Source organism: Microcaecilia unicolor, chromosome 11 (genome assembly GCF_901765095.1).
Source record: "Microcaecilia unicolor chromosome 11, aMicUni1.1, whole genome shotgun sequence".
NCBI lineage: Eukaryota > Metazoa > Chordata > Amphibia > Gymnophiona > Siphonopidae > Microcaecilia > Microcaecilia unicolor.
This window is the reverse complement of record NC_044041.1, coordinates 177,117,713-177,145,333: the sequence shown is the minus strand read 5'-3', so window position 1 is coordinate 177,145,333 and position 27,621 is coordinate 177,117,713. Positions and strand designations below refer to the sequence as shown.

The following is a 27,621-nucleotide window of genomic DNA, read 5'->3' as shown; positions in this document are numbered from 1 at the left end:
CCAGGTCCTCAGGTGCTAGTTAACCCCAATGCATAGAAATCGGTATCCCCTTAAGTTTTTCAGGGAGCAAAGTTGCTTTTTAGTGTCATCCATTCCTTTATTTATCCCTTCCTTGTACACTACCCAGGATCTTTACAGGCTATCAGGTAGATCATCCATCAGCACAATGAGACATGCCACATGCTGGCCTGTGCTAGTCATGTCCCCAAGGGCCTTCTCCCTGTGAGTTAAAAATAGAAAAGAAAATCCCCACAGCCACTTTATAAATATAAAATTTCCTAACTACAGGAACATAAAATAAAAATGCCTACTAAAGGAAAGAAAAAATGCCAATCCAGCCCAAACCAAATAGGAACCTTCCCTCCAATCAGCCAAAATTAGACTATCATTTCCAGCTGCCTGGCATATTCAATAACTTGTTTGGCTAACTCTGTTGAAGGTATTGTGGCTTCTTCCGGTTTCTGCTGCTTGCTTGTAAAGCTGTAGTAACTGTTTGGACCTAAAACCCAACCACGCTAGAAAAGGAAAACAAAACAAAAATCAGGATAGCAAACAAATTCACTAAGTCAGGTTATCATAGCCCAGTATTTCCACAACCACTTATCTGATATAGAAATATTACTTCCTAAACAGAAGAATTTTCCCCACGTTTGAAATGGCCTCAAGACTGAAGAAAACCATTCAACTAGCTCACCAATATCAAGTGGTGGTGGGTTTAGGGGCGAGGAGGCTGTTTTCTTTATAGAGTTTCTTATTTCACAAACAGGGAAAAAAAAAGGTTACAAAATGGCTATAAGTGGGACAGTAAAATCCACACAGCTTATCTGTATCTCAACATCTGATGTTCTAATGTTTGTTTCACTGTTTTGTAACAAAGAAAGTTGCAATAAAGTTACAATAAAAATATATGCAGTTAATTATTCAAGGCAATGCCCCAGCGGCAGAGCCCAGATTCACCATTTTTCCCTGCATGTGATAATGTTTTCAGCTCTACCAATCTGTTCATTTTTGTAGAATGGAAATTAGATTTTTATAATTTTTAAAATATATGAAACTTGGGGGCGGGGAGTGGGGGGGGGGGGGGGGGACTACAAATAGCATGAGGTGACACATGGAGGGAGAGAGTAGGGTGCTTATACCTAACAGGGATTACACCTCCTCCCAGGATATACCCACAGAGCTGGCTCCTATGGCTGACTCATCCCTCCACAAATGTTTTACACGGCTGCTAGTATCAAAAAGTAGACAGACCAGTATGCTTCCCTCACTCTTCCAAGCAGTCTTACACTGGACTTCTGTTATAAATTCCATCTGCCAATAGGCTGTACTAAGCTCTTGTGCCTATCTTTCCATCCTATATAATAAAACGCACCTCCAACATTCTGAAGCTGACTGCATGGCTGAGGCATTCCTGCTCTCTATATCCATCTCCTGAATTGACATCATGTACTTCCGGGTTCGTCACAAGCAGAAGTGACCAACCACATGAGGTTTCTCGGCTTCAGAATGTTGGAGGTGCATTCTATTAAATAGGATTGGTCAGTTCCTTGAAGCACAGCCAGAGCTCAGCGTCCTGCACAGTAACGCTCAGACACCAGAGAGGAGGGGGGGGGGGGGGGCATCTCTGTCACACACACACTCTCTCTCAGTCAATGTCTTTCTCTCTCTCACACACTGTCTCTCACACTATCACATTCACTCTCTCTGTGTCACACAGTCACTCACACACTCTCTTGGTCTCATACACTCAGTCTCAAAGACAGTCTGTGTCACACACTCTCTCTCTCTCGCACACACTGTATCTGTGTGAAACACACTCTCTCACACTGTCTCACATACGCACTTGCACACACTCTCATTCTCGCACACACACACACTCGCACCCAGACTCACTCTCTCTCTCACACACACACACTCGCACATTCACTCTCACATACTCTCTCTCAAACATACACACTCCGAGGAAAACCTTACTAGCGCCCGTTTCATTTGTGTCAGAAATGGGCCTTTTTTACTAGTTTTTCCATAAGGCGGCTCTCCTGCCATCACTCACCTTTTGGCATAATCTGTCATTTTCTTGGGGGTGCTGAAGAACAATATTCTAGTGGCTTCATTGAACAGGATCTTCTCATAAGCTTTCTCTATGCAGCCAGCTATTTCATCCCTGAGGCATAGAAAGCGCATTCATTTTTGTTGTTGTTTTGAAAAGGCAGGAATTAAAACAAATAGGCTTGTGGATCTGTATGCTGAAACTCCCTTATACCCATTACATCAGGGTAATGCTTCTAAATGTTTAATACTTGCTGTACTGAGATAGGCAGACGATTACCAAACTGCTATTTACTTAGTGTATGCATTGTATATGGCCCTTCACAATACACTCAAATTGCATCTCCCAATATGCAAATGTGAAATGAGCACAAAACTTACCTAATGGTATCCAACAGGATATCAATAAAGAATGTGTAGCTCTCTGCTGGGATGTTGCCCTTGGCTAGGAAAACCTTATTGTAGCTGCCCTCCATCAAATACTGAAAACAAGAACAGATAAGGATGTGATATGGATCCTTCGCTTCAACTTTCGTCTCTCTACTGATCATAGGTATTGTGACAAGGCTACATCCCCGATGTATAGAGTGAAGCAGCAGAACCATGAACTACATATCCCAGAATGCATTTCCAGTCCTAGCAGTGAGATCCCAGGGGATAGGCAAGCTGGCCATATACCATCTCTGACCACAAGAGGGAGGGTGAATGAAGGAGCCAGTTCCCGGGACCAGCAATCTGTGTATCATGCTGCCCACCTGTAATAGGGAGGGGTGGGCTGAGAAGCAGGAGGAGGATTGGATGGAAGAGGGAATTAATCAGCCTGAGCAGGGGCAGAGAGCAGAACAGAATGGGAGCTTGAGGGCTGAGGAAGGCAGCCCCTGAAGGTTTGGAACCTACATGGTTTTGGGAATTTATTTTGGTTTAAACCCTGCTTAAGTAGAGAAGCCTGGTTTTCTTTTGGGGAAACCCTGAGTGGTGGGGGGAATTACTACCCTGTTTTGAAACCTGATTATTGTGAGAACCTCTGAAGTTGGAAGGCTTGTTTATGAAGGAGGGCTGCCTGGTGGGAAGAGGGTTCAGTTCAGGAGGAGAGGAGCAGTGCAGGCTGAAAATCCTTGGACAAGACAGGTCCCTAAAGAACTGAAGCAGGCTGAAATACCTTGGGTGGAAGGAAGTCCCAAAAGTATTGAACCTCCTGAAAGTAAAGACTGCTTGGTGATTAACACTGTCTTGAGGGGAAATCCTGCTTATGGGACAAGTACTATTTGTTTGCTACTGACTGGGACCAAAAAAGCAGGGATTTCCAGAGGACTATTGCATTCCCCTCAGGGAAGGGGGCAGTCTTTGGGTAATTGGCTGATGTACTAAGCAAGGCAGAACAGCCCTGCCTGAGAAGCAAGTCTGTACTCTGGAGTGAAGTTTTGTTTATGAATCTGGAAAATAAAGGAATGTTTTTGAAGTATTTCCTGGTGGCAGTTTTGTGAAGTCCTGGCTATTCGCAGGAGGCTGCTTCCTCCCCCCATACTGGAGCAGCGGGCCCGTTTACAGTATCAAACCTATAAATGGCAAGTGACCGACTCACCTGCAAATGCGCAGTAGAGACTTCCCTCTCTGTCCCGCCCCCGCGTCAAGACGTGATGACGGGGGGAGGGGGGCGGGACAGAGAGGGAAACTGCACGGAAGGGGAGGGAAGGAACCGCTGACGTAGCTACCGCCCCCCCCCCCCGGAGTCGCCACCACCCCCCCTTCACCCGGCCCGAGCCCTCTCTTCGTTATTCAACTTACAGCAGCGCCGAAACAGCAGCAAGCAGCTCAGCTTCAGCTCCCGTCGGCCTTCCTTCCCTGCCTGTGCCCCGCCCCTCGCCGACGTGACGTCACACGAGAGCGAGGCACAGGCAGTGAAGGAAGGCCAACGGGAGCTGCTGCTTGCTGCTGTTTTGGCGCTGCTGTAAGTTGAATAACGAAGAGAGGGCCCGGGCCGGGTGAAGGGGGGGCGGTAGCGGCTACCTTGGGGGGGGGGGGGACATGGGAGGTCTCAGAAGGAGGGGGGGCCTTGGAGCTGGGAGGGCTGGACTGAAGGGGGCCTTCCAGCTGGCTGGGAAGAAAGCACGGGGGGGGGGGGGCCCCTTACAGTTGTGAGGGAATGGGGCCCTTACAGTTGTGAGGGAGAGCAGGGGGCCTTGGAACTGGGAGGGAGGGAGGGCGGGGGGCCTTGCAGCTGGGAAGGGGGGAGGACTGGAGCCTTGGAGCTGGGAGGGAGGGACAGAGGGGGCCTTGGAGCTGGCAGGGAAGGAGGATGGCAGGGGGCCTTGCAGCTGCAACGGGAGGGGGCCTTGGGAAAAAAAAACATTCCAATACGCGCCCGTTTTAACGGGCTTAACGGCTAGTATATATATATATATATCATCCTGGTGCAACTGGAATTTTTCATATGTCCATCTTCCCTTCCCGTACTATTTCTTCAGTCTCTGCTTATAGCTCATGGCTGATGGGTGTCTTTGGCAGACAGTTATAACATTTGATGTAATGATTGTTGTAAACCACCTTAAAGGTGTTCTGTGATCTAACAAAGGTGGTATAAACATGAAGTAATACAACAGTCTGGTGGAGGAACTTTGCTGTACTTACCTGTTCCAAGGACACCGGGTGCTTGATATAGACGTTGGTCTGAATGTCTCTAGCTGGAAGCCTTTCCAGCTCTGTGTGAAATTCTGCCACACGGTTCTGGGAGAGGAGAAAGAGCAGGTTCAGCCCCAGCAGTTGATGTTTGTAGGCAGACTCTGGCAACTCTTCCCTGGACAAAAAATAGGAAGAACCAAAAAGACAAAAGTAGTATTTTATATTCCGAATTACTTCTGAGTGAACAAAAATTGAAGCCTTCTGAAATGGAGCACTTCTGGGTTATTGTGATGCGTAAAATGGTTATATTACTATGTAAACAGTGTATACCAACACTCACTTATAGTCAAAATAGTAGCACTTCAGTTGGGCCATGTATCTTTCAAATGATGGAATATCTTTCTTCAGGATGCTCCACTGGGCTCCAATCTCCAGAATATCTCCTGGAGGAAAGCAAAGAGCAAGTACACTGTCTTGGATAGTGCAAAGCACAGTTCGTAAAAGTGTAAGAGCAGCAAGGGCCAAAGTAAGCCCTTCATCTTTTCCCACAGATAAAGAAATACACAATTGCTATAGCTGCACCAGACTTCAGCATCTCCAACAGAAATCATCAACTAACCGTGAATCACACAATCACCCCCCTGGACCCCACACAAATGCAGGGAAGAAATGGAAAGAGAGGCATGTGAGGACTATGTTAATGCAGACAAGAGGAATAAACCTATTTCTTGGGGCAGGGATCGGCAACTCCAGTTCACGTGCCAGCTTTTGACACAGTCAATCATGACATCTTATTTGGTAAATTGTCTCAAGTTGGTTTTTCTGGCTCTGTGTTAAACTGGTCCACCTCCTTTCTGAAAAACAGGCAATGTTTAGCACTTAAGAATAAAGTTTTTTTTTTTCATCTTCTTGGGTACCACCTTGCAGTGTCCCACAAGGATCTCCCATCTCTCTGCTTTTGTATAATCTATGTATGAGCTCACTTGGTCAAACTGCACTGAATTTGGGTGAACATGTTTTTTTTCACTCCAGTTCATCAGGACTTGCAGGTTACCTACAGTAATATTAGCTGTATTGACAAAATTGTTTGACTTAAACTTAATACAGACAAAACAAAATTCAGACCAAACCAAATCATTTTGAATAATATTTCAAGGTTTATGCCAACTCCTGAGGGAACCCAATTTAGTACATAAGTAATGCCACACTGGGAAAAGACCAAGGGTCCATCGAGCCCAGCATCCTGTCCACGACAGCAGCCCATCCAGGCCAAGGGCACCTGGCGATCTTCCCAAACGTACAAACATTCTATACAGGGTCCTGGGAATGATTTTGGATGCCTCAACACATCAACAATGGATTCTCAGGTAAATAGTTTAGTCTGGAAAGCTTTTTATTTTTATTTAAACAATTACACTTAGGGGGCCTTTTACAAAGATGTGCTATCAATTTTAGCTTGTGGTAAACGCCGAGACACCAATTGGCTAGCATGGCTTTGTAAGACACCCTCAGTGTGTCCATGTTTCCCCCCACCCCCCTCTTGATTATAAAATCATTGTCCAGCTGTCAATTTTGTCACTAATTGACTATTTCAGAGTGAAGGAGTGGCCTAGTGGTTAGAGCACCAATCTTGCAATCCAGAGGTGGCCAGTTCAAATCCCGCTGCTGCTCCTTGTGATCTTGGGCAAGTCACTTAACCCTCCATTGCCTCAGGTACAAACTTAGATTGTGAGTCCTCCTGGGACAGAGAAATATCCAGAGTACCTGAATGTAACTCACCTTGAGCTACTACTGAAAAAGGTGTGAGCAAAATCTAAATAAACAAATATTTCAATTCTCTATTTAGGTATTTCTGCTAAATTAGTACACAGTATTCAGCTTAATCAGAATACAGCAGCAAGATGGATCTATTGTACGTCTAAGTTTCACCATGTCTCTCCACTGTTTAGAGAACTGCACTGGCTCTCAGTGCAAGCTCCAATACATTTTAAGGTGGTGTGTCTGATTTTCAAAACCTTAGAAGGCCATTGTCCCAACAGATTGGTCCCTTTGATTAATGTATTGGGCTTTATTTATAGAAAGTCATAAGAATAATTATCTGTTTTTGGGACTCCCTTCTATTAAAAATGTTAAATATAAATCGTTAAATCCATTATGAATTATGAGTCCACTCTTCTATATGCTATTTTTGTTTTTGTAAATTGGTGAAATCATATTTGTTTCCTAAATCTTTGTATAAGTTTTTCTTCTTCATTTTAGCAATAATTAGATTGTAATTCTTGGCTATTGTAGCAGAATTTGTTAACCCGCTCAACCTTATTAAGAGATTAGGCGGATAATAAGTTCCCCAACGTAAGATAAAATAGGTCATGTTTTCATGTTACCCAAGAGCCTTCTGTAATGCTAAATGTATATTTTCTTATGTATTTCCACCATTCATGATGTATTGTAAGCCACATTGAGCCTGCAAAGAGGTGGAAAAATGTGGGATACAAATGCAATAAATAAATAAATATCCACAATGTATGCAAATCTCATGTCTATTCAATGGAGGGTGGCGCATGCAAATTTGTCTCATACATATTGATTGTGGATATTCTGAAAACCTGACCTTCCTGTGGCACTTGGACAGGAGTTGCCTATCCCTGTTCTAGGGGGTGATTCACAAAAAAAAAAAAAGCACTTTCAAAAGGTGGGAAAATGTAACAAATAAAATAAATAAAAAATAAATATGCTTGATACGTGAAGAGGGCAATGTGAGCCTGTATTTATGCAGCCTCACACTGCATAAAGTGTTGGAAGATAGAAGGCAAATACATGCATATCCTAAACATATAGTAAACCTAAAAAAAAAAGAAAAGAAAAGCTTTTACTGCTTACAAGTTTCAAACTTGTGCTAATTCAACCTCTGTGTTAGAGCCTGACCAAAACCAGGATCTTTGGTTTCTGTTGAAAAAGAATCTGCAACTGAAAATGGCCACTTGGTTTTGGCCAAAACCAAAACATGGACCCCTTTAAGACCAAAAAGTGCCCCTCCTCCTATACCTACCTGCCGAGCTAGCCCCCCTCCCCTCCATGGAAGCCCCTTCCTGGGTCCACCATATTGTTGGTGGGTAGTGGGCACAGAATGATCCCCACTCACTGCTGCACACAGTCACCTCCTTCAAAATGGTTTGTAAGACTGTTGCAGGAAGTCCCAATGGCCATTTTGTGATTGGAACCAGTATAAGCAGGAGCAATCTGAATATGGCTCCTGGGACCTCCTGTGGCAGTCTTGTAAGACTGCCACTGAAAGTCCCGGGAGCCATTTTGAAGCAGTGGCAGCACAGGGCAGAACAAGTGGGCTTTCCTTCTGTCCCCAAAGAGGTCACTAGATTACCAGGGTTTCCTAAGGTAGGCCCAGGGACAGCCTACAAGTGGTTGGGTGGTGAGGGGTGAGATTGTCAGCCAAAACACAAACACGGATTTTGGGCCAGTTTTGGTGTCAAATCTGAAACAAATTCAGTCGGCCTCTACTCTGTGTTACAGATAGGTCAATAATGATCACTGAGAACAGTCAGGTTGCAAAGGTCAAGGGAACTATATGCATGTGACATGCTGCTAGACTTGGTACATTTGACCTGTACAAAACTAGAGCCATTTTGAGAAACAAACTTTAAGACTAGACCCAATTTCGCCTTACCTGCTAATTTTCTTTCCCTCCAGATCAGTTCAGAGACTAGTATATACACGCTCTTACCAGCGAATCGAGACTAAGAACTTCTGGCTTCAGAGTGATCCTCTAAGTACCCTGTGAAGTCCACAGCCAATCAAGTATTTCCATACCAAATCCAGATAAACAGTTTCACAACTAATACTAAATCCCCCTTTATAAAACAGGGAATCAAACAAAACATGGAAAAGAAAATAAGATGATACCTTTTTTATTGGACATAACTTAATACATTTCTTGATTAGCTTTCGAAGGTTGCCCTTCTTCGTCAGATTGGAAATAAGCAAATGATCTGACGAAGAAGGGCAACCTTCGAAAGCTAATCAAGAAATGTATTAAGTTATGTCCAATAAAAAAGGTATCATCTTATTGTCTTTTCCATGTTTTATTTTGTTTGATTTCTATTGATAACCTTAAGAGTGGACTAACACAGCTACCACACTCCTCTACTTAAAACAGGGAACAAACTAATAATATTCTGCCCAACCAAAATGCAAAACCAAAGAAAGTAGCTTTAGCACGGAATGGTCTGCTTTTACTCTACATACAGAGCTAGACTGAGTAAACTATGGGTGTGCTCGGGACTGGTCTGGAGGGACCAAAGGAAAGGAAATTTGTAGTTAAGAGCTAATTTCTCCTCCCTCAGCATCCCCCCAGACCAGTTCAGACCACTGGAAATTACTAAAGTGGTGTCATCTATGGGTGAGTCACTGCTAATCTTACTGACAACACTCTTGCCCCAAATGTCACATCTTGATGAGTCTGAACATCCAATCCACAGTGCTTCACAAAAGTACACAAAAAGACAACCACAGAGCCACCCTGTAAAACGTCATGAAGAGGAGCAAGGCTCAGCTCAAAGGCTCTGCTCCTTTTATCTTGCTGCACCATGCTCCTGTAACAGACTTCCTGGGTCAGTACGTCAAGCTCAATTTCTGGCCGTCTTCAAATCTAGGCTAAAAGCCCACCTTTCTGAAGTTGCTTTTAACTCCTAACCCCTATTCACTTGTAGTCATGTCTGTTTCATTCCCACCTTAAATAATTCCCTTATTTGTCCTGTTTGTCTGTCCTGATTAGATTGTAAGATCTGTCGAACAGGGACTGTCTCTTACATGTTCAAGTGTACAGCGTTGAGTACGTCCAGTAGCGCTATAGAAATTATAAGTAGTAGTAGTAGAAGTAGTAGTAATACCCTAATGGTTCCAGTGGCAGACTGAGAACAAGGGAGCCAAGATTTAAATCCTAGTGTGGCTCCTTGTGATCTTCAGCAAGTCACTTAACTCTCCATTACCTCAAGTATAAACAGACTGTAAGCCCTCCAGGGACAAGAAAATACCTGTGTGACTTGTCTTGAGCTAGAACTTAAAAGATGTGAGCCAATTCCAAAATGCCTCCCCCTCTAAATAAATTAGGGAAAACCCTTTAATACATACTGCCTACTATAAACTATACTGTGGCCAGAGGAATTAAAAAAAAAAAAGAAATCATTCCACTTTCATTGTGGGATAAAGAAAAATTTGGTAATGTTTACACTTAATTTCTCTTTTGCAAATTATTTGGAAGCTTTGCCTACAGAACATTTCATATAAGCGTCTTATCCATCACACATTTCTCAAGTTAGCAAACTAGATAAGTAGAAGCCCCCCTTTTAGAAATGCCTAAAGTATACTCACTGGCTAATATGAGCTGCTGTTTGGTCAGTTTGGTTCCTGAGGTGGGTAAAAAGTTGAGCTCCAACAGGGCCAGCTGGAATTACAAATAGAAAGAGATCTCACAACATTTCCACTAACAAAAGTAACATTAATCGTCAGGACCTACACATTTCTCTCAGGTCCTGGTTTGCAACAGAAAACAGAAGATTTGGAGCTCATAGCTTCCTTTTCTTCCTGCAGATAGATATAAAACATGTACTGAGCTGCCAAGAGTTCTTGAAATCTGAGAATTGTAATGTTACTTTTAAAACTTCAGCAGTGTAGGAGACTGAGCAAATCGTTTTCATTTCTTGTTCTTATTTAAGTTTTGAATATCTCTACAATAGTTCTTTCACTTTAAAAAAATACAATTCAAAATGCATTAGATACCAGAAAGTGAGTGAATGATACATACCTGTAGCAGGTGTTCTCCGAGGACAGCAGGCTGATTGTTCTCACGAGGAAAACTTCTCTTTCTTTTTTTTTTTTTTTGTAACAAGAAACGAGAATGCGAACGCATACGATAAGAAAGAAAAACGCGGGCTAGGCCGCAATCCGGTTTCCGGGGCTGACTAGGACGAAGACACGTCTCTCTCCAGCACGGAAAGGAAAAAAACTGAGCAGGAACGGTCGCGCACGGGCGGGAAGACGGCCGCGCATGCGCGGTGGGCGTGCCCTGCGTGCAGGACCTCCCGCAAAGTTTTTTTCCGGTCGGAGGGGGCTGCCGTGGACGTCAACCCAGTCGTGAGAACAAGCAGCCTGCTTGTGCTCGGAGAAAAAAGCATTGCATCTACCCAAGACAGTACACAACTAAGCAGAGTTGGAGTCAGTAAATATGTACTGACTGAATCCAGCTTCAAAATAAAAAAAAAAGGAACTATATGGTAAACTTATTTTATACATACCCTTTTCCTGGATCTAAATTTACCGTTACTTTAGATCCAGAACAAAACCTTTAAAGCCTAATATCAGTAGGAGTTGGAGCTGGAGTCGGACAGTGGAAAATTAGAGGAGTCAGAGTTGCAGAGCTGTACAGTCTGTACACCAAACCATGAACTAAGAAGAAAGGCAACAAAACTAATACAGGACTTTTGTAATCTTTTTTTGTTTTTTTACTATGTAAGCCGCATTGAACCTGCTGTATGTGGGAAAGCGCGGGGTACAAATGTAATAAATAAATAAACAATATGGATGAAAAGCGATATTCTCATTACACTTCTATAGCTAGTAGCTGGGTTGCATCCTTAGCAGTGTAGATCAGAATAGCTGCACAGACTGATGGGCCAATAGACTTTGATATGCTGTCATCTACTTTGTGATTAAGCTTTTAACTCTGGTGCATTCAAAAAGCAGAAAACTGTATGGTGTTTTAAATCATTGCTCAGTCATTGGTGTGGAGGGGAGAAGAGGAGGATGGATGACACAGAACATCCTCCCACACACAACATATGTGGAGTATAGCAAATTGAATTTTAAGATTGTTTCATATAGTGCTAGGTACCCAAGTGCTCAGTTTAACAGCACAACTTCCAGAGGGTGGTGGCGTTAGTAAACAGTACTCTAGTGGATATGAGTAGTGGGATAGGTCTACAGAATTCAGAGGATGAAATTCAGCTACAGAACAAACTAGTCAAAAAATATTCCAGGAATGTTAAACCTACTAGAACAGTGATTGCCAACCAGTGTGTTGGGACACTGGTGTGTCACAAAAAAATTGGTGTACACAGCAAGCCTGAGTTTCTTTTATAACCATCAGTGCCTCCAAGCTGGGAAGAACAGCTATCTTGAGAGTCGGGTTCTTGCAATCCCTGTAACTGGTCCCTACTTCTGCTTCCCCACTACCTCCAATAATAACTGCTACCTCCAGCTCCAGTTGAAAACGTTGCAGGCCGGCTGTCCACAGATTTTGTTTGCTACAGAGCATGTTTTTGTGTGCTCCACAGTATCTGGCAGTGGAGGGATTTTGTGCTGCTGTTACTGAGGTGACACCAGAATTTGAATATATACTTGTTTTCTGGTAGGACAAGTGAGAAATCTAGGATCGATGTGTTGCAAACAACTTTTTGATATAGGATAAGCAAATTCATACTAAAAAACTTACAATTAAACAATGAAATTTAGCCGTGCTTTGTTCAGCTGCAAATTTTAGTGTCACATATATGAATGTTGTCTGTCAGGTGTGTCACAAAAGAAAGGTTAAGAATAACCAGTGCTTTTTTTGTGCCCACTTTTTTTTTTTTAAACTCTCGTTCCCCCTCTCACTGCTCCTGTTTCCTCGTTCCTCGCAACCTGCTCGAGAGTCCAGGTCCCCAATCAAGCAGTACAAGACCCAGCCGGCACACTCAGCCTTCAAGCCTATCCGCTCACGAAGGCCCTGTTGGTACTGCCCCTCTGACGCTAGTGGCATTGGCGCGAAAACTTGGAGTCGTCAGCACTTGCGCCAGGCCTTGTACTGGCTGATGCTGGGGGGCCCGGACTCTCAAGCAGGCAGGCAGGCAGTGGGAGGAGAGGGCAGGCGAGAGAGGAGAATTGCTGGACATTGATGGGAGGGGAGGGCAGGCGAGAGAGGAGAAGTGCTGGACATGGATGGAGAGGAGAGAGGAGAAATGCTGGACATGTACGCAAGGGATGTGAGAGAGGAGAAATGCTGGACAGGGATAGAGGGGAGGAAAGAGAAAAGAAGACGAAGCAAATGGATGGAGAAAACAGGCAAAAGCTGGATCCACGTTATACCTCCTCCAGTCAATTCCACGGAGGAGGACCCAGCTTTTACTTATGGATGTAGGGAAAGAAATGAAGAAGAAAGGAGGAAAGTAAAGAAATAAATGGAAAGGAAGCCCTGGAAATGGAGTTAAGAGAACAGATAGAGAGGAGCAGAATCAGAGACTGGGGCCAATATGATCAGAAAAACAAAGTCACCAGACAACAAAGGTAGAAAAAAATCATTTTATTTTCATTTTAGTGTTTGGAATATGTCCAATTTGAGAATTTACATCTGTGTCTTATTTTGCACTGGGTATACTGGAGCTGTAACAGCTTACAGAAACTATTTATAATGAAAAAAAATCACAAGTTATTTTTTTCTTCTATACTGGTATAAAATTTCAATGATGCCTATTTATATATGCCATGGCTGGTATAAGGGGTGTGGCTACCATAGGGGCAGAGCCTTAGATGGTGACCCCGCCCCCAAAGAGTATGGTACCTTTTTCCCTATTAAAAAAAAGCACTAACTATACTAGAGCAATATCCAGTCTTCTCTTGCACAGACTCCCAATTATTATCCCATTCAGCCCCTAATCAATCCAGTCCTAGAATACATAATTGAATAACTAACTCACAAGCATGTGGTATTGTCTGCTACACTAGAAATCTCTTACCAAATTGTAACCAATTACAGCTCTCTTCCTTCTTAAAACAATGAGATGCTCCTATGGGAGGGAAGAGATGCGGTGGCAGTAGTTTAAAGTGATTTATCCTCCTTATTACCTGGCATAATACATACGAGCTCACTCAGTAAAAATGAGACCTTACATCTGTATCTAGAGATGGGACAACACTAGAAACCACAACTAAACATTATATCAAGGTAAATATAAATAGCATAGAAAGCTCAGATCTTAAAACAGTGACAACACAAATTAAAAAAATTACTAAATATATTTTACAAATGTGTACATTAACAATGTGTCTGCAAAACCCATCCTAAATGTTTTGCATATATGAGCATCACAAAGCACTGCTATATGAATCAATACTGGAGTTATGCCATGGTCCTAGATGACAAGTAATGGAGCTCATTTTCAAAAATAAAATGTCATAAGTTGGCAGATGGACGTTTTTCTCTCAAAAATGTCTAAGTTGCACTTTTCAACACTCCCATTTTAGATATTTCTCTCCACAGGTCATCTAAATTTCAAGGGGGCATTTTGGATGGGACATGGGTGGTACCAAAAGACATTTTTCTGCAATAATGGAACAAAACCACCTAGGGCCAAACCTGTTTCAATCACAAATAAGTGACCAAAAGGTGCCTTAAATGACCACTGGAGGTATTAAGGCATAGACCACCCTTACTCACCCAGTAGTTACAGACCCCCTCCCACCCCCCTAAGATGTGAAAGTGACAGTACATACCAGGCTCAATGACAGCTTCAGGATGTGATGCCATTCCTATTAAAGCAGCAGACAGGTCCCAAGAGTAGCCTAGTGATCAGTGCAGTGGACTGTAGAGAAGGGGTCCCAGGTCCATGTTTCACTCTAACTGGTACACGTGTGGTGGAACATGTGATCCCTCCAAAACCCACTAAATACCTGCTGTACCTACATATAGGGGACACCTGTATGCTTGAGGGCTACTGTAGCAGTGTACATAGGTGTGTTGGGAGAAAGTTAGAGATGGGATTTAGGTGTTCCCAGAACTTGGAGTTTTTCTGCTATGATAGAACAAAGCAAACACATCCAGGTGACACCTGCAAGCTTGAGGGCTACTGTAGTGGTGTACAATGAGGTACAGTAGGTTTTTCTCTGTTTCTGGAGGGCCCACCATACAATATAAGGGTAAGGGTGTTATGGCGAGATGTCTACCTGGGACCTAAAGTGAAGTCCATTGCAGTGTCCCCTACACTGCCGCACTGCTCTGCTGGGATGTCTGTGTGGCCAGTCTACTAAGAATGATGGCCCCCAGAAATCCCAATGGCTAGTTTTTGGGCGTTTTTCTTTTGGACGGTTTCTTTTTCCTCAAAATGGTCCCAAAAGATAAATGCACCGAGCACAAAACATCTAGAAAAAGGCAATTTTCAAAACAAAGAGATAGCCATTTTCAAATTTGAAAAACGTCTATGTTCGCCGTTGATTTTTGGACATTTTTAGCAAAGTGTCCAAAATTGGACTTAGACATTTTATCGAAAACTAGTAAAAAAGGCCCGTTTCTGACACAAATGAAACGGGCGCTAGCAAGGTTTTCCTCGGAGTGTGTATGTTTGGGAGAGTGTATGTGAGAGTGACTGTTTGAGAGTCAAGAGTGAAAGTGTGAGTGTGTGAGAGAGAGAGTGAGTCTGGGTGTGAGTGTGTTTGTGAGAATGAGAGTGTGTGCAAGTGTGTATGTGAGACACAGTGTGAGAGAGAGTGTGTGTGTGTGGGCGAGAGAGAGAGTGTGTGTGTGAGACACAGATTCTCTGTTTGAGTGAGTGTATTTATTTATTTATTTATTTATTTGTTGCGTATGAGACCAAGCGAGTGTGTGAGTGACTGTGTGGCACATAGAGAGTGAATGTGATACAGTGTGAGACAGAGTGTGTGAGAGTGAGAGTTAGAACGACACTGCATATCAGAGAGAGAGTGTGAGCCGTGCCCTCCCAATCCATGGCCATCTGTCCCCTGCTCCCTCCATTCATCCTTTTCCAGCAATTCCCCTCTCTCTCTGAGCCCTGCCCTCTCAATCAATGCCCATCCATGCTCCTCTGTCCCCTGCCCCCTCCATTCATCCCTTTCCAGCAATTCCCCTCTGTCCCTGAGCCCTGCCCTCCCAATCCATGGCCATCTGTCCCCTGCTCCCTCCATTCATCCTTTTCCAGCAATTCCCCTCTCTCTCTGAGCCCTGCCCTCCCAATCAATGCCCATCCATGCTCCTCTGTCCCCTGCCCCCTCCATTCATCCCTTTCCAGCAATTCCCCTCTGTCCCTGAGCCCTGCCCTCCCAATCCATGGCCATCCATGTTTCTCTGTCACCTGCCCCCTCCATTCATCCCTATCCAGCATTTTCCCTCTCTGCCTGAGGCCTGCCCTGCAATCCATATCCATCCATGCCCATCTGTCCCCTCCATTCATCCCTATCCAGCATTTCCCCTCTCCCCGAGTCCTGCCCTTCCAATCCATGGCCATCCATGTTTCTCTGTTACCTGCCCCCTCCATTCATCCCTATCCAGCATTTCCCCTCTCTGCCTGAGGCCTGCCCTGCAATCCATATCCATCCATGCCCATCTGTCCCCTCTATTCATCCCTATCCAGCAATTCCCCTCTCTCCCTGAGCCCTGCCCTGCAATCCATATCCATCCATGCCCATCTGTCCCCTCCATTCATCCCTATCCAGCATTTCCCCTCTCCCTGAGTCCTGCCCTTCCAATCCATGCCCATCCATGCTCCTCTGTCCCCTGCCGCCTCCATTCATCCTTTTCCAGCAAGTCCCCTCTCTCCCTTCCATGACCCCCCCTCGCATCCATGCTCCTCTCTCTCCCATGTCCCAGCCTGGCCCGCCCTCTTCTTCCCCCCCCCCCTCGCATCCATGCATCGTTTTGTTTTTTTTTTCTTCTTTTTCAATTTACCTCCGTGGCGTTTCCGGCAACGAAGCGTCAGGGAAGGAGGCGGCGCTCCCGACGTCTAGCGTTCCCTTCGCTGTGTTCCGCCTTAAAAAGAAGGCGGAACACAGCGAAGGGAAGGCTAGACGTCGGGAGCGCCGCCTCCTTCCCTGACGCTTCGCTTCCCGATTTGTTTGTTTTGTCGCGAGGGCGGGGCAGAGACGGCTGGCTGGCTTGAAGGCTTCACACCACGAATCCACGAACCCTACAGCCTCAGTGACGTCAGATGGCTTCATGGCTTCAGGGCTTCACAGAACGTTGTCCTCAGAACGTTGAGGGTGCGTTTTATTATATTAGATGCCCCCCCACATCACCCACCACTGAACCTGCTCTTATTTCCTCTTGGTCACATGTTTTGTTTAAAGTATTCCAGAGAACTATTACAGTTCTGCATAGTATACACAAGGGGCCTGTTTATTATGCATGTACCCTGATACCATGGGCTTTCCACACATATAAGAGAAAAACTTCCATTTTCCTATAAAACAAAGCACATCAAAACCAGGGGGCCAAAGCAAAAATCTAGTATCCAAGTTAAGTGACACTGTGCTTATTTTATCACTGTAAAAGCTTTTAGTACATTACAGCCTAAGGTGAGGTGCTCTCACCTTGAAAGCACTATATTGTGGGCCAATGATTGCTCAATGGCAGCATAGAGAACCTTGGTTCAATTCCTAATATACTTTAATTTTTCTATTTCCAAGTTTCTCTCAGTGTTCTAATTGTGTGTTACACTATCGCTTATTATACAGTTTACTACAATGCGTGCTGACTTAAGTCCTCAGGTGGTCTCTTCATAAAGAAGGTTTATGAACAAACTGTGTGTTTTAAGATTGTAAAATATATTGGGTATTTCATGAAGTGTATTTCTCTAGTTTGGCCAGCAGGTGGCACATGTTTATATTTTGAAGCTGCTGTAGAACCAAGGCTATTCTCTATAAGTCTTTTGGAAAGGCAGTCTGCAGTACACTTTTAAATTTGTTGATTGGGCTCTGATTGGCCCAGGAGCTTTTTTCATTTGGACTGTACTGGTTTTCCTCCCCCCCCCCCCCCCCGTTTCAGCCTGGGAGAAGAGAGAGAAAGATCTTTGCTGAAACCTGAAAAAACAGTTATATTTGATAACTGGTGAGCAGCTATATGTCTAGATTTCCCCAAGTACTGTTTAGACAGTATACAAATGTTTAGTTAGTTTTCTAATTGATCCACTTTTCAGTTACTTGTTACTGTTTACTGACTGCATATTTTCTGTCTGCTGTCCAAATTCTGAGAATAAGCACACCTGTTTGTTCGCCCTGCTTGTCTGGACTGATAAAGAATCCTGGTGATTTGTGTGTTGGGTCTGCAAGTGCTTTCTGGGAACTGTGGGACCACTTGGAGTGTGGCCTCCAGTAACCTAGAAATCACTGGGGATAATATGAGAGCGGGAGACTCACCCAGAGGCGGTTGTGACCCAATCAGTGGGAGCAGTGTGCTAGTGTAGAGCACGAGCGGCAGGTGCAGGCGGACCTGAGCTTGAGGGGGGGCAGCGAGAGAGGAGAATCGCTGGGTGGCTGAAGGGGGGCAGGGGAGAGCATAATCACTGGGTGGCTGAAGGGGGGGCAGGGGACAGAGGAGAATCGCTGGGTGGCTGGAGGGGGGCAGGGGAGACGACAGTCGCTGGGTGGCAGGAGGGGGGCAGGGGAAACAACAATCGCTGGGTGGCTGCAGGGGGGGTAGGGGACAGAGGAAAATCACACACACTCTCTCACAGACACACTCGCACCCAGTCTCACTCTCTCTCTCACACACACACTCGCACGGTGCTGCCAACCACACAGGGGGGGGAGGGGCAGGGGGTCCTGAGACCTGACAGGGGGAGAGGGGAGGGGGTCCCCACACCACAGATGGAGGGGGGGAGGTATGTCTGTCACACACACTACTACTACTACTACTACTTAACATTTCTAGAGCGCTACTAGGGTTACGCAGCGCTGTACAAATTAACAATTAAGGACGGTCCCTGCTCGGAAGAGCTTACAATCTAAAGGACGAAATGTCAAGTTGGGGTAGGTAAGTTTTCCTGAGAAGAGGTGAAGTGGTTAGGTGCCGAAGGCGATATTGAAGAGGTGGGCTTTGAGCATTGATTTGAAGATGGGTAGGGAGGGGGCACGGCGTATGGGCTCAGGGAGTTTGTTCCAGGCGTGGGGTGAGGCGAGACAGAAGGGGCGGAGCCTGGAGTTGGAGGTGGTGGAGAAGGGTACTGAAAGGAGGGATTTGTCTTGAGAGCGGAGATTACGGGTAGGGACGTAAGGGGAGATGAGGGTAGAGAGGTACGGGGGGGCCGCAGATCGAGTGCAGGAATGGGACGCTTTTCTCCAAAGCGGGGCAACGGAGGGTTAAGTGACTTTACCCAGAGTCACAAGGAGCTGCAGCGGGAATCGATCCTCGTTCCCCAGGACCGAAGTCTGCTGCACTAACCACTAGGCTACACCTCCACCTACACCTCCACACACACACACTATCTCACAGTCAGTGTCTTTCTCTCTCTCACACTATGTCTCACACTGTATCACATTCACTCTCTATGTGTCACTGAGTCACTCTCACACACTTTCTCGGTCTCACAGAGACTCTGTGTATCGCACACATACTCTCTCACACACAGTGTATCTGTGTGAAACACAGTCTCTCTCTTACACTCAGTGTCTCATATACGCACTCACACACACTCTCATTCTGACACACACAGACACTCGCACACTTTCTCTCACACACACACTCTCTGAAACATACACACTCTGAGGAAAACCTTGCTAGCGCCCGTTTCATTTGTCAGAAACGGGCCTTATTTACTAGTATAGCCAACTGGCTATATATATAGCCAGTTGGCAATCCTAGCCTCCTGAATCTTGAGCACATTTCACAGAGCCCCCCTAAACCTTTGGGTCCAAGGCACAGACCTAGTTTGCCTATGCCTTAATCTGCCTAGGGGCTTTTAGTACATGCTATTCCTTTAATTTAAGGTTAAGGCCATAACACCGTTTGATAATTCCCAAGGTGGTGTGTGGAAGGAAGGACAGTAGTCAACATATGCCCAAGGTATATTGTATGAGTGTACATTTATGCAGGGTTTCAAAACTCCACTCTGCCACTCGCCTGGTGTGTTTGAATTTCACAGCTGGTGAGATAGCATGTGGAGCAAGAGGCGATGGATAGAATCTTTGGCCCTGGTCAAGGTTGCTGGAGAAAGCAACAGCAATACCAGTGGCTAACAGACTCATTAACTCAAAAGAGCCCCTAGTGCATATTTTTACCTGCAGGGAGGGTAGGCGGATAATTTTCAATTAATCCACTTACCGAGGTGAATTGCTTTTATTCTTTTATGTACAAAAGAAATTATTAAGCCTAGTTATGTATCTTTATAGCATTGTTTTAGAAGGGGTGGTGTAGGGGCGACTGCTGAATTTAACTGTGACAGTATCATGGGAAGGGCACCAAAGCTTGAAGATTTGCCTAAGCTGCCTGACATCTTTCTCAGGGCTGATGTAAGAGTATCACTTTGCTTGGGCAGAGGCGAGTAGGGAGAAACTAACTAGACTGGGATGAGGAGTGATGGAGAATGTGAGGCAATAGGAAAGGGACTGGACTGCACCTTGGACAGGATGGGAAAGGGTGCACTTGACAACAAAAACAACATTAAAAAAACAAAAACCCACGTCAGTACTCCTAACCCCGATAACAAATTAATGGGAGGCCGGAATACATGTTTTTGAATCTCTGTATATATCTATTACATGTACAAACACAAAGGTAAAAGGTATACATATGAAAGTGTGTAGATAGCTCTATATATGTATTTAAGTAGGTGCATATACACAGTTATTTTTAACTCTTGGATTCGGATTCTACATGCAGATTAATATATGTGTGTGTGTATATATATATATATATATATATATATATATACACACACACACACACACACACACATAGACTGGTGTGAATAGGTTGAGAGACAGTAAACAATATTCCCTTGAAGATTCATAGGAGTCTTCTGCCCCTGTTCTTTATCACTGCAGGTGGTATAAATCTCAGAGGACAGGCAGGTCCCCCTGGGGTACCACAGAACCTGCTTGTTCCATGTGATTGAAAACAGACTGGAGCAACACTCCCAATGGTAAGAATGTGGGCAGCAGTACCCAATACTAACATTAAACATTAATATAGTTCAAGGTGTATTCAGTTCTTTACTGCACAGCTTAGAGGGACCACTGACAGGGACACAACTATGGTACAAAATATTTCTGTGCATACAACACAGAGGAAACATGAGCATAATAATATAGCAGATTTTAGCAAAAAGAACCAACCAATTCAGTTATCTTCACCATGTTAAGTATTTATCCTTTCACTGCTTGTTAAGTATTATACTTAGGAAAGAATTTATCACCTTGCATTGCCTTAGTTATTCACCATCTTAGGCAGATGAGCATCCAAAGATTCCTGTTTAAATTGATAGCCAATATCTTTTCTTACCCATGTCAAAGCTGCTGCCTAAACATCTGGTCTCCTTGGTTGCCCCATCCCTCCATGTAGCCTACCAGATAGATCCATCTGGCAAACTGGGAACACAGGCATTTATATAAATACTACTACTACTACTACTTAACATTTCTAGAGCGCTACTAGGGTTACGCAGCGCTGTACAATTTAACAAAGAGAGACAGTCCCTGCTCAAAGAGCTTACAATCTAATAGATTGTAAATAAATGGGTCTATCTAACCAACTCCCAAAATACCTTTCAATTTACCTGTTTCCTTCTTAACTCAATCTTTTAACCTACTTCATGTCTCTAAATGCTCCTGGAAATATTTTGTGTTCAGTTTTGGAGGCCTTATCTGCTAAGGATGTAAAAAGACTTGAAGAGGTTCAGAGAAAAGTGATGAAAATGGTATGGGGTTTAGGCAGCAAGATGTACATGGAGAGACTTGCTGACCTAAACAGGCATACACTGGAGGAAAGGAGAAACAGGGGTGATAGGATACAGATGTTCAAATATTTGAAAGGTAATAATTTGCAAACAAAACTTTTCCAGAGAGGGAAAGGTGGTAGAACTAAAGGGCATGAACTGAAATTGAAAGGGGGTAGACTCAGGAATAATGTCAGGATGTATTTTTTCACTGAGAGGGTAGTAGATACCTGGAATGCTCTCCTGCAGGAGGTGGTGATGAAAATGGTAACGGAATTAAAAAATGAGTGAGACAAACACAAAGAAAAACTGTTTAGAAGGATTGGATCCAAAGAAGTTTAGGGGAGATTAGGTAGGAGAACCGGTGCTGGGCTGACTTCGGCAGTCTGTGCCCTGATGGAGGCTGAGTAGATTTGGATGGGCTAGAGTGCAGCTTTTCGGGTGCTTTGACACTGAACTCTCTCAAAGTGCCTTCACCTCCAACCCCCCCTCCCAGACTCTGAGTACCTTTCATGATAAGGTTCACAAGATTAAACTTGAATTCTCAACCAGGTCACCTCCACCTCTCCTTCCCTTAGTCCATTCTCTCAACCCTCCAACCCCTGCCTCCTTTTCTTCCTTTTCTGAAATCACTTAAGGGGAAGCTACATATCTTATTTCCTCCTCAAAACTAACTACCTGTTCCTCTGATCCTATTCCCACCCATCTACTTAACACTATCTCTCCTACTGTCATCCCTTTTATCTATCATATCCTCAATCTTTCACTGTCCACTGCGAATGTTCCTGATGCCTTTAAACATGCCATAGTCACACCACTCCTTAAAAAACCGTGACTGGACCCTACCTGTCTTTCCAACTATCGCCCCGTCTCCCTCCTCCCTTTCCTATCCAAGATACTTGAACGTGCTGTTCACTGCCGTTGCCTTGACTTTCTTTCATCTCAAGCTATTCTTGATCCACTTCAATCTGGCTCTCGCCCCTTCATTCAACTGAAACAGCGCTTGCTAAAGTCTCCAATGATATGTTCCTGGCCAGATCCAAAGGTCTCTATTCTATCCTCATCCTTCTCGATCTATCTGCTGCTTTTGACACTGTTGATCACAGCCTACTCCTTGATATGTTGTCCTCACTTGGATTTCAGGGCTCTGTTCTTTCCTGGTTTTCTTCTTATCTCTCCCAAGGTAACTTTAGTGTATACTCTAGTGGATCCTCCTCTACTTCTATCCCACTGTCAGTTGGTGTACCTCAGGGATCTGTCCTGGGACCTCTTCTTTTCTCCATCTATACTTCTTCCCTTGGTACTCTGATCTCATCCCATGGTTTTCAGTATCATCTTTACACTGATGACTCCCAGATCTACCTCTCCACACCAGAAATCTCGGCCGAAACCCAGGCCAAAGTACAGCCTGCCTGTCTGACATTGCTGGCTGGATGTCTCAGCGCCATCTGAAACTAAACATGACCAAGACTGAGCTTCTTATCTTTCCCCCTAAACCAACCTCTCCTCCTCCCCCATTCTCTATTTCTGTGGATAACACTCTCACCCTTCCTGTCTCATCAGCTCATAACTTTGGGGTCATCTTATCATTTTAGAATTTTTGTATTAAATTTTAATAACGGGGGTAGGAAATACAAATTACAAGAAATAATCAGGTAATCACACCAAAGAATAACAGTGGACAGGTAATAGAGGAGGAGGGTAGGGAGGAAGCAATTTGTGAATGCATTCAAAGCAAAACCTGCAATTTACACTCGAGTACTATGAAGAACTCTTGTTGAACGAAAGATAGGTTGTTAAAGGCAGCCACACTTTATCAACATATAAGGAATTTTGAACATTGAGAGCTAAAGATAGCTCAAATTAGAGGATCTGTAAGACAGAATGCCACCAAAAGTGAGAATTAAGAAAGGAGTTATCCTTCCAATTTGTTAAAACCATTTTTAAGCCTACAGCAATGAACGTATCATATAGTTTCCTTCCTGTCTCATCAGCTTGTAATCTTGGGGTCATCTTAGACTCCTCCCTCTCCTTCTCTGCACATATTCAGCAGACTGCTAAAACCTGTTTCTTTCTGTATAATATCAGCAAAATTCACCCTTTCCTTTCTGAGCACACTACCAAAACCCTCATCCACACTCTCATCACCTCTTGCTTAGACTATTGCAACTTGCTTCTCACAGGTCTCCCACTTAGCCATCTCTCTCCTCTTCAATCTGTTCAAATTTTTGCTGCACGACTAATATTCCGCCAGTGTCATTATGCTCATATTAGCCCTCTCCTCAAGTCACTCACTGGCTTCCTATCCGTTTCCACATACAGTTCAAACTCCTCTTATTGACCTATAAGTGCATTCACTCTGCAGCTCCTCAGTACCTCATCTCTCCCTACATTCCTCCCAGGGAACTCCATTCACTGGGTAAATCTATCTTATCTGCACCCTTCTCCTCCACTGATAACTCCAGACTCCGTTCCTTTTATCTTGCTGCACCATATGCCTGGAATAGACTTCCTGAGCCGGTACGTCAAGCTCCATCTCTGGCTGTCTTCAAATCTAAGCTAAAAGCCCACCTTTTTGATGCTGCTTTTAACTCCTAACCCTTATTCACTTGTTCAGAACCCTTATCATCCTCACTTTAATATTCCCTTATCTCTTGTTTGTCTGTCCTAATTAGACTGTAAGCTCTGTGGAGCAGAGACTGTCTATTCATGTTCAAATGTACAGCCTAGTAGTGCTTTAGAAATGATAAGTAGTAGTAGTACTTTGACAACAACTTCAGAAATTTTAGAACAAGGCCAGTGCCGGGCAGACTTCAACGGTCTATGCCCTAAAACTGGCAAGGGCAAATCAAGAACAGGTATACATATGCTGTAATGCTTCATACCCTATGTAATAAGTTCATATTGTTGGGCAGACTGGATGGACTATACAGGTCTATATCTCCCACCATCTTCTACGTTGCTATGTTCAAACAATCTTAGCTCGAGGGAATAAAGCTGTTACTATGAACTTGCTGTCTCCTTCCAGGTGAATCAAAATGAGATGTAGTGTACGATTCTCCCCTCTACATTACAGCTAAGCTGGGAATAAATTTATACCATTCTGTATATTCCCATCCAGTATGAAGGCTCCCCTTTTCAATACTAAATGATGTTGCCTCTTCAGTTTACTTCTTGACCCAAAACATAGGACTTGTAGCAAAGTAAAACTTCCACTATCCCTCCACAACCTAAACATAAAAATAGCCATACTGGGTCAGACCAATGGTCCATCTAGACCAGTATTCTGTTTCCAACAGTGGCCAATTCAGGTCATAAGTACCTAGCAGAAACCCAAATAGTAGCAAGATTTGATGATACCAATCCCAGGGCAAGCTGTGGCTTCCCCATGTTTATTTCATATCAGACTAAGGACCTTTCCTCCTGAAATTTATCCAAACCCTTTTTTAAACCCAGACACTAACCGCTGTTATTACATCCTCCAGCAAAGAGTTCCAGAGCTTAACTATTCACTGAGTGAAAAAATATTTCCTCTTATTTGATTAAAAAGTATTTCCATGTAACTTCATTGAGTGAACCTGGTCTTTGTACTTTTTGAAAGAATGAAAAAAAAAAAAATCGATTCACTTCTACCTGTTCACCACTCAAGGTTTTATATACCTCAATCATATTCCCCCTCAGTCATCTCTTTTCCAAGCTGAAAAGCTCTAACCTCTTTAGCCTTTCCTCATATGAAGGAGTTCCATCCCCTTTATCATTTTGGTCGCTCTTCTTTAAAAGTTTTCTAATTCCACTATATCTTTTTTGAGATATGGCATCCAGAACTGAACGCAGTATTCAAGGTGAGGTCGCACCGTGGAGCAATACAGAGGCATTATAGTAATCTAAATCTTATTTAACATTATTTTCCTAATAATTGCTAGCACCCTGTTTGCTTTTTTGGCCACCGCCACACACTGGGCAGAAGATTTCAGTATATTGTCTACAATGACACCTAAATCTTTTCCTGGGTGCTGATCCCCAAGGTGGACCCTAGCACCAGGTAACTATGATTCAGATTATTCTTCTAAATGTGCATCACTTTGCATTTGTCCACATTAAATTTCATCTGCCATTTGGAAGCCCAGTCTTCCAATTTCCTAAGGTCTTCCTGCAATTTTTCACAATCAGCATGTATTTTAACAACCTTGAATAGTTTGGAGTCATCTGCAAATAATCACCTCACTTGTGGTTCTGATTTCCAGATCATTTATAAATATGTTACATTACCTCCTATCCCATGACTCTTTAATTTTCTCAGGAGTCTCTCATGAGGAACTATGTCATGCTTTCTGAAAATCCAGGTACACTACATCAGTCAGCTCACCTTTATCCACATATATATTCATATTCATGCCTTCAATGCTTCCCTTGGCTGAAATCATGCTGTCTTATTAAACCATGTTTATGTGTTCCATAATTTTATTCTTTATAATAGTTTCCACTATTTTAGCCAGCACAGACATCAAGCTTACTGGTCTGTAATTTCCCAGATCACCCCTGGAATCCTTTTTGAAAATCCTGCTTGAGTATAATTTTCTATTCACAGGCAGTAGTAGTACAACAACTAATAAACCAACCCAGTTACTCCTACATCTTGCTGTAAAGGAAAACCATCATATGCTTATTCTTCTCTGTTGTCACTACTTGTCAGTGTAGTATCTCTATACAATGATATAAAACTCAGGATTACATAACAAGCAAGCCAGTGAGAATAAGATGAGCTCTCAAGGGTGGGGATGAAAAGGAAATCACTGCAGAGGGAAGGAGAAGGATGGCCAAAGGACTACCAACTGTCATTAAATTTACTAACAACCTAGGATAATAAGTCACAATGTCAATGTCATGCACAACCGTACCTGCCCCTGATATCCTAGGCATGGATGTCATCTCTGTGAGTGAAGTAGGTGCTTGAGCACCACCAATATTGAGCAAACTCCATGACTGTGTTTTTTTTTTTTTTTTTGTTACATTTGTACCCCTCGCTTTCCCACTCATGGCAGGCTCAATGCGGCTTACGTGACTTGCCCAGAGTCACAAGGAGCTGCCTGTGCCTGAAGTGGGAATCGAACTCAGTTCCCCAGGACCAAAGTCCACCACCCTAACCACTAGGCCATTCCTCCTTCCAGGGAGGGGTCATTTCCACTGGATTTAACACCCCCAATAATTTTTAAAAGTTGGCTGTTATGGTCCTAGGTTCACACTCTTCAAGGCTGAAATATTTTGGGATCTGGAACTATGTCTCAGGCAATAAAACTTCACGTAATAAATCAGTGTATAAAATGTTAAAAGGAAAACGTATTTCTGAACCCCCCCCCCACATTTGCTAATCTATTAGTAAAAATGCCCAAACATCCCTTTCCCATCTTAAAAACAAAACCAAAAAACCTTCTAAACATGAATATGCAAGGAGGGGTTGGGAGTTATGCGGGTAGTGCTTTTAGAAATACAGTAAATAATAGCAGCTGCCCACCAGGTGAAGGACTGTCAAAGGATGAGAGGGGTCTTAAGGAGTAAAACATCACCCTCTTCCCCGAAGGTTAGGTCAGCAGAGGTTCCTGACCCCGTCGAGAATTTAGCTCACGTTTTTCAGGGTTTATTCAAAGCTGATATTCCGCCCGATCTAAAGCAAGTTTTGTAGCTCAAGGGGAGTTGCATGCACATCCATTAGTTCTCTCTCTCACGGCGAAACATATTCAAGCCTCACCTTTAGCTTGCCCAGGGCGTCCCCACATTTGCTCAGGTTCGGACTCTTCTTGTTCCACTCGGCCTTGAGCTGTTCATACATAGTGGCAGCCTGACGGAGGACAACAGCGGCGTCAGCCCCATTCACCAAAGAAGCCATATCCGCTGAAGAGGCCACCGCAGGCGACAATGAATCGGCAGCTCGGCGCCGTGCGCGACCACGAAACGACGGCGGAAATGGCCTAACGTCACTAGTGACGCAACGCGCGCGCCCCCGACGCCGCTGCTGCCGACGGCGGCCTCTCCCGCGACTCCGGCTCTGGCTACCCGTCTCCATGACGATGCGTCCCGCTACGTCACAACCAGCCGTCAATCAATGTGGACTCACTCAAAACAAAACTCAAGTGTACCGTTAGTAATCACGATATCGAAGTAAGACTTCGATTATACGACGGATCTTTTATTTTAGTAAAACAGCTCGAACACTGATTTCACAGAAACCCACGAACCGATGTTAGCCAGG

At 44.0% G+C, this 27,621-nt stretch overlaps 1 protein-coding gene across 1 annotated transcript; it reads right to left on the bottom strand.

The window, feature by feature from the left end:
- On the bottom strand, positions 1–27,450 carry PSMD8 (proteasome 26S subunit, non-ATPase 8). The gene is made up of 7 exons (XM_030219548.1): positions 27,121–27,450; positions 10,054–10,126; positions 5,009–5,111; positions 4,678–4,843; positions 2,431–2,531; positions 2,055–2,164; positions 1–517 (listed from the first exon to the last, which is right to left on the bottom strand). The coding sequence occupies exons 1-7, from the start codon at positions 27,433–27,435 to the stop codon at positions 378–380; spliced, it is 1,008 nt and encodes a 335-aa protein (XP_030075408.1). The 5' UTR covers positions 27,436–27,450; the 3' UTR covers positions 1–377.
- Between the last annotated feature and the right edge of the window lie 171 nt (positions 27,451–27,621).